Source organism: Rhinoderma darwinii, chromosome 8 (genome assembly GCF_050947455.1).
Source record: "Rhinoderma darwinii isolate aRhiDar2 chromosome 8, aRhiDar2.hap1, whole genome shotgun sequence".
Lineage (NCBI taxonomy): Eukaryota > Metazoa > Chordata > Amphibia > Anura > Rhinodermatidae > Rhinoderma > Rhinoderma darwinii.
In genome coordinates this window covers 10983927-10997407 of record NC_134694.1, presented here as the reverse complement: position 1 = coordinate 10997407, position 13481 = coordinate 10983927, and the positions used below count along the sequence as shown (strand labels likewise).

The 13481-nt window shown below is 40.8% G+C and overlaps 1 protein-coding gene across 7 annotated transcripts in view; it reads right to left on the bottom strand.

Moving 5' to 3' along the window:
* The window catches only part of RALGPS1 (Ral GEF with PH domain and SH3 binding motif 1), a 350348-nt gene that overhangs the window by 230817 nt on the left and 106050 nt on the right, over positions 1–13481 (bottom strand). For all 7 annotated transcript variants that reach the window (XM_075835061.1, XM_075835060.1, XM_075835059.1 and 4 more), the window contains 2 exons: positions 12832–12921; positions 10156–10248 (listed from right to left, as the gene is read on the bottom strand). In XM_075835061.1, the coding sequence (XP_075691176.1) occupies positions 10156–10248; positions 12832–12921 (183 nt within the window). The remainder of the gene's footprint in view (positions 1–10155; positions 10249–12831; positions 12922–13481) is intronic.

The following is a 13481-nucleotide window of genomic DNA, read 5'->3' as shown; positions in this document are numbered from 1 at the left end:
CTAGAACGAAGCAGCTGAAGCGCCGATGCTGCTGCAAAATCAAATGTAGCCTCTGGTGCCGATGTGTCCTCGCTCGTCTGACACGATGCAGGACCTGGGGCAGGAAGTGAGTGACGTCACAGCGTGATCTCTCGAGAACACGCTGTGTGTCTGTGCACTGCCAGAAGCTGGGCGTTCTGAAGAGAAGTGGATGATGCTGATTCGTCAGCATCATACACTCCCATTCACAACGCCCAGCTAGTAAAAGAAGTAAAAACGCCCAGATGTACGCACATAATACACCCCCAGTTGTACTTTTACTTTAAACACGCCCAGTTGTACTTTAGAAAGCCTCATTTGCATAAATATAAAAATGGTCATAACTTGGCCAAAAATGCTCGTTTTAAAAAAAACAAAACGATACTCTTATCTACATTGCAGCGCCGATCTGCTGCAATAGGAGATAGGGGTTGCAAAATCTGGTGACAGAGCCTCTTTAAAGTGTGTCGTTTCCCAAATGGGGTCACTTTTGGGGGACACCTACTATTTTGGCCCCGCAGGGGCTTTTGAAATATGACATGGCACCCGAAAACCATTCCAGCTAAATTTAAGCTCCAAATGGTGCTCCTTCCCTTTTGAGGCCTGCAGTGTGTCCAAACGGCAGTTTATTGACCACTTATATGGGGTATTGCCGTAATCGGGAGAAAATGCTTTCCAAATGTTGGGGTTCTTTTTCGCCTTTATTTCTTGTAAAAATGTAAAATGTCCACGTTTTATCTGAAAAAAATGTAGCATTTCAATTTCATGGCCTAATTCCACTAAATTTGGCAAAAAACCTGTGGGGTTAAAATGCTCACTATACCCCTCGATAAATTCCTTCAGGGGTGTAGTTTCCCAGATGGGGTCACTTTTGGAGGGTTTCCACTGATTTGGTCCCGCAGGGGCTTTGCAAAAGTGACATGGCGCTGAAAACCCTTCCAGCCAAATTTGAGCTCCAAAAGCTAAATCGTGCTCCTTTCCATCTTAGCCCTGCCGTGGGTCCAAACGTCAGTTTATTGCCTCATTGCTGTGCTCAGAACAGGTTGCTTCACAAATTTTGGGGTGCTTTTTCTCCTTTATTTATTGTGAAAATGGAAAAATCTGAGCTAAAACTACATTTCTATAAAAAAAAACTTCGATTTTCATTTTCACTGCCTAATTCCACTAAAGCCAGCATAAAACCTATGGGGTCATATGGGGTATTGTCGTAATCGGGAGAATTTTTTTTTCAAATGTTGGGGTGATTTTTGTCCTTTTTGCCTTGTAAAAATTGAAAATGTCTATGTTTTATTGGAAAAAATTTAGATTTTAATTTTCACGGCCTGATTCCACTAAATTAAGCAGAAAAAAAAACCGTGGGGTCAAATGCTCACTATACCCCTTGATAAATTCCTTGAGGGGTGTAGTTTGCCAAATGGTGTATCTTTGGGAGTGTTTCCACTGTTTTGGCCCCACAAGACCTCTCCAAACCGGACATGGTGCCTAAAATATATTCTAATAAAAAGAAGGCCCCAAAACCCTCTAGGTGCTCCTTTGCTTCTGAGGCTGGTACTTCAGTCCAGTAGCACACTAGCGCCACATGTGGGATATTTCTAAAAACTGGAGAATCTGGGCAATAAATTGAGTTGCGTTTCTCTGGTAAAACCCTGTGTGTTACAGAAAAGAAAAAGGATTAAATATGAATTTCTGTAAAAAAACAAAATGAAATTTCTAAATTTCATCTCTACATTACTTTAATTCTTGTGATACACCTAAGGGGTTAAGAAACTTTCCTAATGCTGTTTTGAATACTTTGAGGGGTGCAGTATTAAAATTGGGTGATTACTGGAGATTTTCTAATATATAAGGCCCTCAAAGCCACTTCAGAACTGAACTAGTCCCTGAAATAGTCTTTTGAAATTTTCTTGAATACGTGAGAAATTGCTGCTAAAGTTTTAAGCCTTGTAACGTCCTAGAAAATTACAAGAACGTTAAAAAAAAAACGATGTAAACATAAAGTGGACATATGGATATGTGAAATAGTAGTATTACCACACAAAGTAGTTACTATCTGTTTTACAAGCAGATACATTTAAATTTAGAAAAGGGCTAATTTTTGCAAATTTTCTCTACATTTTGGTGTTTTTCACAAATAAATATTGAATTTATAGACCAAATGTTTTCAGGAACATAAAGTGCAATATGTCACGAGAAAACAATCTCAGAATCGCTTGGATAGGTAAAAGCATTCCAGAGTTATTACCACATAAAGTGACACGTCAGATTTGAAAAAATCGGCTTCGGCTTGAAGGCCAAAACAGGTTCAGTCCTGAAAGGGTTAAGAATCGCTGGCGGCCAAACCCACTTGGCTAGCCAGCGGCTCATTTCCATATTATTTGCTAAAGAGGTTCTTTAGTTCAGCAACAAGGGGGGGGGGGGCCCGAGTACAGGACAAATACCGCTGGACTCTTAGACACAGCGGCTATTAGGTGAGACTACTAACTCACTTTGTAGGTACTAGTGACAGGTCCCCTTTAAAGGACTGCAGATTGTGTGACTTGTTATACAAAGTGAGCAAATAAAATGCTCTCTCCTCCTTGATAAAGAACTTTCCACACACTACAGAGGGAAGTAGGGATGGACAAGGCCATATAAGTAAAGTTAGATGAGCTGAGCACTGGATGTGCTTGAAGGATGCATTAGAGCCATTTAGTCCCCGGGGGCAGATCCAAAGGACTGTGGCTACAGGGGCAGTGACATTTACACTACCGTTCAAAAGTTTGAGGTCACCCAGACAATTTTGTGTTTTCCATGAAAACTCACACTTATATTTATCAAATGAGTTGCAAAATGAGTAGAAAATAAAGTCAAGACATTGACAAGGTTAGAAATAATGATTTTTATTTGAAATAATAATTTTCTCCTTCAAACTTTGCTTTCGTCAAAGAATGCTCCATTTGCAGCAATTCCAGCATTGCAGACCTTTGGCATTCTAGCTGTTAATTTGCTGAGGTAATCGGGAGAAATTTCACCCCATGCTTCCAGAAGCCCCTCCCACAAGTTGGATTGGCTTGATGGGCACTTCTTGCGTACCATACGGTCAAGCTGCTCCCACAACAGCTCTATGGGGTTGAGATCTGGTGACTGCGCTGGCCACTCCATTACAGATAGAATACCAGCTGCCGGCTTCTTCCCTAAATAGTTCTTGCATAATTTGGAGGTGTGCTTTGGGTCATTGTCCTGTTGTAGGATGAAATTGGCTCCAATCAAGCGCTGTCCACAGGGTATGGCATGGCGTTGCAAAATGGAGTGATAGCCTTCCTTATTCAAAAGCCCTTTTACCTTGTACAAATCTCCCACTTTACCAGCACCAAAGCAACCCCAGACCATCACATGACCTCCACCATGCTTGACAGATGGCGTCAGGCACTCTTCCAGCATCTTTTCAGTTGTTCTGCGTCTCACAAATGTTCTTCTGTGTGATCCAAACACCTCAAACTTCGATTCGTCTGTCCATAACACTTTTTTCCAATCTTCCTCTGTCCAATGTCTGTGTGTTTTTGCCCATATTAATCTTTTCCTTTTAGCCAGTCTCAGATATGGCTTTTTCTTTGCCACTCTGCCCTGAAGGCCAGCATCCCGGAGTCGCCTCTTCACTGTAGACGTTGACACTGGCGTTTTGCGGGTACTATTTAATGAAGCTGCCAGTTGAGGACTTGTGAGGCGTCTATTTCTCAAACTAGAGACGCTAATGTACTTGTCTTGTTGCTCAGTTGTGCAGCGGGGCCTCCCACTTCTCTTTCTACTCTGGTTAGAGCCTGTTTGTGCTGTCCTCTGAAGGGAGTAGTACACACCGTTGTAGGAAATCTTCAGTTTCTTGGCAATTTCTCGCATGGAATAGCCTTCATTTCTAAGAACAAGAATAGACTGTCGAGTTTCACATGAAAGCTCTCTTTTTCTAGCCATTTTGAGAGTTTAATCGAACCCACAAATGTAATGCTCCAGATTCTCAACTAGTTCAAAGGAAGGTCAGTTTTATAGCTCCTCTAAACAGCAAAACTGTTTACAGCGGTGCTAACATAATTGCACAAGGGTTTTCAAGTGTTTTCTAATCATCCATTAGCCTTCTAACACAGTTAGCAAACACAATGTACCATTAGAACACTGGAGTGATGGTTGCTGGAAATGGGGCTCAATACACCTATGTAGATATTGCATTAAAAACCAGACGTTTGCAGCTAGAATAGTCATTTAGCACATTAACAATGTATAGAGTGTATTTCTGATTAATTTAATGTTATCTTCACTGAAAAAAACTGTGCTTTTCTTTCAAAAATAAGGAAATTTCTAAGTGACCCTAAACTTTTGAACGGTAGTGTATATCTGACACGTTAACAGAGAATCTGTGCTTGACCATGACTTAGAGATACTCAATAAAGAACAATGCAAACAACTGTCAACATTCAGGGTATGTTCACACGGGCTATTTTGAGGCCGTAAACGGCCGAAAAATCGGAGACACGTCGTTCTGTTCTGACGGGCCGTTTTTTTACGCGGCCGTTTTGAAAAACGGCCGGGTAAACAAACGGCCGCGAAAAAAAGTGCAGGTCACTTATTGGGCCGTTTTTGGAGCCGTTTTTCAGACTCTATTGAAAACAGCTCCAAAAACGGCCGTAAAAAACGCAGCGAAAATCGCGAGTGGCTTAAAAAAACGTCTGAAAATCATGAGCCGTTTTTCCTTAAAAACAGCTTTGTATTTTCAGATGTTTTTTGCTAAGCGTGTGAACATACCCTCAAGTCCCAACATTTATCTTTGAAAAAAAAGTAACATGGGAATAAAGAATGGGACGAGGAGCCCTTTACAACATTTATAATGTTAAAAAAAATCTGTATTAGAACAAAGAATTGTCTTTTTTTTGCATTAGGCATATTTGCATGTCACAAAAAAAAGTAGTTATGTTATATGTAACCTCCTATGCGCTTCACTGCAGGAAATGTTGAATCACGGTAAAAAGGGTGGGAGTTGTAGTTTTGAAACAGCTGAAGAGCCACAGGTTGGAGACCACTACCCTAGCCCCTAGGTTGTCAACCTGTAGGTAGCATTCACGCTGAACACATTTTACTGGAGTATTTGCAATACTCAGACTTCACCTGGTACCTGCACTGAAATCAGCATCACACAGAGATTGTGTTTCCCTGCAGATCATTGATATATTACAGTATCCTGCCTAATATTCATTCAAGTGCCTTGGCACAAGCGCTGGTAACATGAGATGGCAGAGTTTGTGCCCAGACATTCTTTGTGTAGATGAGGCGCAGAGAGGGTTCTCTACCTCTCTCTATGAATGGCCAATACTTGTACACCAGACAATACAGCTCCGATGCTTTGGTTACCGTCCATAGTAGAAGTTAGCAAACTGATGTTATCTTCAAACAAGCTGTGAAGTTCAAAGCGGAGCGCAGCACTGGAGGCGGCGTACTTGGAATTGCTAAGACTTTCAACAAGGTATTTCTTCAGGTGCCTCTTGCATTTCTCATGCCGTTCTCGTTCCCTTTGTGTCTTGACATGGACTTTAACAATCAGTGGTATATTTCTGCTGCCCGGTGATGTAATACAAGATTGACCACAACTGTATCTAAAGCAGAGCTGTGTTCTACCGAAGGGCCACGTAATTTAAATAAGAAAGCAAGGCTAACAAATATTTTTCCATCAATTCCATTGACTAATATAGAACCCATAAATAGCATTTCCCCTAAAATTATAACAACATGTAAATTTATATCCTTGAGAATTATCCTCAAGTCAAGTTGGTGGAAATATTGAAGAGTTGTTTTTAAATGATATGCTTCTGAAAAAGCTGTCTTAAGGCCCTGTTACACCGGCCCATAATCGGCCGGTGCAGCGAGCGCCGATCAACGAGGCATCGTTTGTCACACGGAGCTATGGATGGGGGTCATTACTCCGATCGCTCGTCCCCATAAGTTATGTCGGCAGCTCGTCTCCCTGTTTACACAGGGAGATGTGTAACTTTCCTTTTACAAACCATTTTTGTCTGAACAGTGTCCTCACAATAAGCTGATCGCTAACCCGACATTCCCTTCAAAGTGCATGTCCACCTTTGATCATCATTTAACTGGAGACAGATATATAATGCACATACAAAGTTGAGTAAAATTGTAATACTGAGTTACTGCCTGTATTATAGTCCAGAGCGGCACTCACAATTCAGCAAGTTTCAGAACTAAAATCTCCCAGCAATTCTTGATGGCTCAATATCTGCAGACAATTTTTTGGGCGAGTTGCATTTTGGGAAGTTTCAGTTCAATTTACATTGAGTAAAGTCATCTAATTTAGGATGGACAAACTGCCACCCTCCATTAAAGAGGTTAGATAAGCGGTTAGGTCATGACAACAAGCTTGTTGACTGTTTCCAATTACCACCAGCAGAATTATTATCTCAGTTTTGGACTATAATTCAGGCTGTATCTCAAGCAATTTATTTCCAAAGTTACTAATCTTTTTATACATATTATACGTAAACAGTAAATGGTGTTCAACGTTGCACATACCCCTTAACCCCTTAGTGACCAGCCCATTTTAGGCCCTAATGACCAAGCTATTTTATTCGTTTTTCTATAGTCGCATTCAAAGAGCTATAACGTTCTTATTTTTTCGTCTACATAGCTGTATGAGGACTTGTTTTTTGCGGGATTAGTTGTGCTTTTTAATGGCACCATTTTTGGGTACATATAATTTTTATATTAACTTTTATTAACCTTTTTGGGGGGGATTATAAAAAAAACTGAAATTCCGCCATTGTTCTATGCGTTTTTAAATTGACGCCGTTCACTATGCGACGTAAATAACATGTTACCTTTATTCTATGGGTCGGTACGATTACGGCGATACCACATATGTAGAGGTTTTTTTATGTTTTACGACTTTTGCACAATAAAAACACTTTTGAACTAAAATTATTTGCTTTTGCATCGTCGCTTTCCAAGAGCCGTAATTTCTTCATTTTTCCATCAATGTAGTGATTTTTTGGGCTTGTTTTCTTGTACTTTTTTTTTTTTTTACACTTTTACTAAATAAAACCACTTTTTATGGAAAAAAATGGATTTATTTATTTTTTTACTGTACTTTTTATGAATAATCTTTATTTCACTTTGATGACTTATTTTATTAGTCCCACTAGGGGACTTTACTGTGCGATATTCCGATCGCTGCTATAATGCTCTGGTATACTTCGTATACCAGAGCATTATTGCCTGTCAGTGTAAATCTGACAGGCAATCTGTTAGGACGTGCCTCCGGCGCGTCCTAACAGGCATATGTCCAGGGCAGACCTGGGGGCTTTTATCAAGCCCCCGGCTGCCATGACACCCTATCGGAGACCCGCGATTTCATTCGCGGGCCGCCGATGGGTGACAGAGGGAGCTCACTCCCTCTGTAAACAAAGTTAAATGCCGCGGTCGCTATTGACGGCGGCATTTAACGGGTTAAACGGCCGCGATCGAAGTAAACTTCGATCGCGGGCGTTGGAGCAGGAGCTCAGCTGTCATCAGACAGCAGAGCCCCGGCTCCTGCCTGCACGGGAGACCCGTGCAGGAGTTAGACTAGGCTGACGTGAAAAGGCGTCAGCCTAGCCTAAAGCCCATTAGTGACTCACGTGAAAAGGCGTATTAGTGGTCACTAAGGGGTTAAAGAAAAGAGAAGACAGAAAAATTAAATCAATGTTAATTCTTATCCGTTTATTATCAAATGTTACAATGTAATAGAAAAACTGTGCGATCAGCAATCCTCTATCACTCATGAAGCATTTTCCTCAATTGGCATGCATGTTATCTAGACTTCAGAGGCGTCTCTGCCAAATAAAACTAAGACAGAGATTTACATTATCCAGGACCTAAGCCGAGAGTGTAGCCTGGAAGCCTAGTGACTATTTATAGGCTGGCATGATATCGGCGTTGCACATTTGTTAATTGTTGATAAAGCAAAACACACGTCTCCCGTTGATGTACAAGCATAAAGTTTAACACTTCAACAAAATAGTGTAGGCAGCCTGAAATAGCATTCAGCCCGTGACTACTTGGGAATGTATTCAGTTTCTGAGGCAAGAGAAATTTGTGCCTTATGGCTCAGTGATATCATTAGCTCTTAGGGCCTGTTCACATCACCGTTCATTTCCGTTCCGGGGTTCCGTCGGAGGGTTCCGTCGGGTGAACCCAGCAACGGAAAGTGAAAGTGACAGCACAGCTTCCGTTTCAGTCACCATTGATCTCAATGGTGACGGAAACATCGCTAATGCTTTCCGTTCGTCACCATCCCGTCTGGTTTCCAGTTTTCCGACGGAATCAATAGCGTAGTTGACTGTGTTATTGATTCCGTCGGAAAACCGGAAACCAGACGGAATGGTGTCGAACGGAAAGCATTAGCGATGTTTCCGTCACCATTGAGATCAACGGAAGAGGTGCTTTCAGTTTCACTTTCCGTTGCGGGGTTCACCCGACGGAACCCCGGAACGGAAATGAACGGTGATGTGAACAGGCCCTTAAATATATAAGCCATATTTTTTGAAATCATGCCGCCTCCACCGTACACAAACAGCTACAACATTCCAGGTTTTTATGTTTATTTAGTTTTCAGGTTACTAATATTTGAGTGGGGGTAGTAAATGTCCATAGTTGATCCTTTAAAATTTGGGGACCGGGCCTAACCAATGGGCATGTATGTAGGAAATAACAGACGTCTATTAAGCCATTGCAAAATCCAAATTTCCCAAGATATTTGACTACCTGCGCAGGCTGATCATGAGATAAACCGTGCAATCACAAACTATACATAAGAAACAACTCTTTCCTATATATAGTAAAAAAAACTTAGCGCCGATCACACATTATTCACACCAATGCAAAAGCAAATGTAGTAATGCACAAGTGATACTTGCCCGGGATTAGAAGAAAAAAAAAGACTTTTCTCTATGGGCTTTGTCTGCTATTGTAGATCGACACTTTTAAAGAACAATTCTGGTGTATCTTTCCTTAGTACTCCATTGTGTCATTCCTCAGCTATTCCTCCTGGAAGTGTATGAATTGACAACTGGGTATTAAAACACCCCTCGTCCCTGCTGTCAGAGTGTATAGGGACAGATTCGTACTCACAAGGGGAATGGTAACACCCAGTTGTCAATTTACTCAGGGTTCTAAGAAAAAAACACTACAGGTTTGTCAATTTTAGAGGTAAAACTTTTTTTTTTCTGTTTCTTTACGGTAACTGTAATGTCTTTCTTAAAATTCTTAAATCATTACATATAAATTGTATCAACCAGAAAGTGTTACTTTGATAGTGAGAGGCCCGCTTTACTAAAAGATAATTGAGAATTTCAAAAAAGAGACCACCCTTTTATAGGGTCATCTGCGTTTTTGCAATCGCAGCAAACTCACCACAAGGCGTTTCATATGACAGACTCTTAGGCAAGAAGAGGGAAGAGATTTTTGGGGTCTTATTATAACTCGGTGCTTTAATATATATCCAGTGAAATAGTCAGGATTCTTAGAAATCACTTACCACCATGCCCAGTTTCCGAACATATGTTTTTGGTATACATTTCCATAAAAAACGAATCAAATTTTCAGACTAAACAAAAGCATGCATTAGTCTCGTGGTTGCTGCTCGATCTTTGTTTAACAAGTTTAATATCCTATCACCAAGGAGAAAGTGGACTACATGTCATTCACACCTAGTGCTGCCTACATACAAATCATGTATAATACTTTTTACAGCTTCTATATCATACCCGGGGACTGCCTCCAAAAGTGTCTTCTCATTAAATTTGATCACAAACCTCACAAAAACATACAAACAACCAACTAGTTCATGTTAGGCTCTGTACAATCATGGGTATTATATATAAGGATACATAACATATAAATTAATAAGCCATGTGTACAACACTCTCGCATCTATTAAGAGATTTCTGAAACGGAGCATTTACAGTAAAACAATATTTGCGATGTACTCATTTCAAGTTCCAAGGCTGGGCTGCATTAGAGGGAGACCTCAAGAAATGAGATCTGACAGATTCTTTACTGTTGAGAAATCCCATCAGACACTGATTAATAGGAGAAAATGCTAGGGCAGGGTATATGACTTACTGCCCAGGTCTTTGACAGTCTGAAGATGGGGGCACTCTGCAACGCTGACACTACCGACATCAAAGAGTGGAGGTTATTCAAATCCAGAAGTTTCTGGGGGGAAAATACAAGAATAAAATATAACAATAAATAATAATATTTCATCAATGTCAACAGATTTTCCTGTTCTTCAATTCCCAGAATAGGAATTTTAGTAGTTTAGAAAAATAAGAAGGAATGGTGGATAAAAAAAAAACATGATTCAATCATTTAGCACGCAATAGTTCAATCCTGCTAATCCAGTTGTATAAAACCAGTGGGAACTTCCCATTATAAGAAGCTATATTATTGTTTCCTTAGGGCTCCATTCACACGAGCGTATCAGATTCACACGCGTGAAAAATGCGCGTGAATCTTGTCCGTGTGTGTTGCGTTATACATCGGTGTGCTTTGCGAGTGGCATGCGTTATTCACGCACTCGCAAAGCACATCTTTTTTTTTCTTCTATTTTCAATCGAATTGATGTGCATCCGTGTGCGGTGCGTGGTTTTCACGCACCGAGACATCAATGGCGCGTAGGTGCGTGAAAACGCACCAATATAGGACATGCAGTGAGTTTCACGCAGCGGACCCTCGCTGCGTGAAAACTCACGCATGTGTGAACGGCCCCATTGAAATCAATGGGTCCGTGTGCTGTGCGTCATTTCCATGCGCAGAACACGGACGTGATTCACGCTCGTGTGAATGGGGCCTTACGGTATTAACACTTTGTTAAAGTGTCCATAAATGTTTGACAAACTTCCGATATGTCATAGTGACATGTCAGAAGTTTGGATTGGTGGGGGTCCGAGCACTGAGACCCCCACCAATAACTAGAACGAAGCAGCTGAAGCCCTCGTGTGAGCGCTCAGTCGCTTCGTGTCTTTTTCCGGAAAGCCGATGTATCGGAGTACGGGCTCATAGACTTTCTATTGAGTCCGTACACTCATACATTCATTTCTGGAAAAACCGGACAGACACGAAGTGGCTTAGCGTTCACACGAGAGCTTCAGCTGCTTCGTTTTAGCAATTGGTGGGGGTCTCAGTGCTCGGTCCCCCACCAATCGAAGCTTCTGAAACGTCACTATGACGTGTCAGAAGTTTGTCAAATGTTTAGCTACACTTTAAAGGCTATGTCCACCTTTGCTTCAATTATTTTTAATTGCTCCAATACATCTAAAATAAAAAATTAAGCAACTAGTCTTGATTACAAATATCCTACCGTTTTAGGTATACAGACCCAATGCAGACTTAGGTGGCTCCATGACTATTCATTCTGCAATCATATATCCTTCCATCTGTCCTCTATTTCTTGCTAACCTACTGCTTACATTTTATCAAGAAATAGGGAAAAGATGGAAGTGAATATGACTGCAGGATTTGTTTGTAGTCTGCCACCTATCATAGGTCTACATAACGGCACATTCAACAGACATCCAGTTGGAACCCCAACCATTTCTTTCCTCGTACCATTAAAAAATGAAATAAGATCACCATATATTTGTCTGCATGCCATCCTGACACTTAAAAGTTATAAAATCTGTGATTTATAGTAACAAATAGGTTCCCGTCAGAACAATTGATTTTGTGCAGCTACTGTGTTTATATTTGTCAGTGAACCCGTGAAAGAATTTCATAAATTCTGTAATAAGCTCTGATTTGCAACTATTCATGTGGCCAATCGGAGGCTAGATTAATACGACAGCTGTTTAATATGCGGCTTGAGGCCGTTGAGATTTACAGCTCTTATTTGTGGAATTATTTGCTTGATTTTGATGGAACTTCCCTCCTTCACTTCATTATAGGACATTCTACATTTAATCTATATTCATTGTAGTTCCTGCGGATTAAGCCAGCGGTACATTGGTTGGGAACATCATCCTTCCAATTTCAGGCTGCAAGCAGTCAGAATTATTATTTAACGCTATGTCTATGAAGGGGTTTCAAAGCTCTATACAAGAAAAAACAGAGGCATGTTGTATAAATGAATATAAATATATTAAGAATTTAATCAGCACAGAATTTTGTACATAAAAATTAAGTCGCTGAATGGTTTTCAACCTTAAGCAATCTGAATCATATATGGTAGAGCTACAATGTAAAAGATTTTATACCAAGGGCAAATTCTGTCAAAACTGTTTATCATTAGGACTCCCTAATGTATCATACCACCAAGTGCTGTGCTTAATAGTTTCGATGGCTGCCTAGCGATTCAGCTTACATTTTACTTGATTTATAGTACAAATTTCCATAGAACGTATTTGCATAATGAATGAGTGAATGAAAATGACCACTCATATGCAACAATGTGTTCACACAGAGTTTTTTGCAGGAGGAAAATTCCTCCTGCAAATACTGTTCCAGACGTCTTTTGCACAGTGGTTTGACAAAAACTCATCAAAACACTAGTCGAGGCGTTTTTTCCCTGTTTCTGACTGATTGAAATGGGGTTTTGGAGGCGGAAACCGCCTCAAGATAGGTCATGTCGCTTATTTTTACCGCGACGCGTTTTTTTTGCTCGCGGTAAAAAAAACTCGTCCGCCTCCCATTCAAATCAATGGGAGGCATTTTCAGGCAGTTTTTGATGAGTTTCCACGCCAAAAAACTCAGTGTGAACAGGGCCTAATAAGGGCAAGCATAAACATAGAAACACCTCACCTTCGCGATCTTGATAAAATGGCTCAGGATTTCAGCTCTAATTTTTAGAGTCTGTGTTGTTAGGATTTCTCGGACGACCCAGAAACTGACCTAAAACGAAACAAGAAAAATATTAAGGTTCAGCAGGTTGGAATGACATGAATTGATTTATGTAAAACAAAGTAATTCTATCAGACAACATAGCATAATTATTATTTTTTTGTAGGTATGGGAACAGCCCAGCAGTGTGATGCGGTGTATTGAAATACAGGCGCTTAGATAAAGGACAACTGAAAACAATGGACGCACGCATGTGACAATGTTATGTGGCCCTAACCTACATCTCAGCTGAGGCAGGACACATCTCTCCATTGCCCTCCAGTGACTCTGTCATATGCAGCCCTATACTCACATAAGTGGTCAATCGCTACTATACATCAAGAGTACTACAATCATCTCCTGAAATACTCTGTTCTGCTGGTGCCCCTGCTCCACCCATTAAAGTTGTTTTCCAGTTTGAGGCCTCATTTACACGAGCGTAATATACGCGCGTGCGACGCGCGTGCTTTTCACGCGTGTCGTACGCACCTATATTACTCTATGGGGCAGTGCAGACAATGCGTGAATTTTGCGCAGCGCGAGTGCGTTGCGTAAAACTCACGACATGTTCT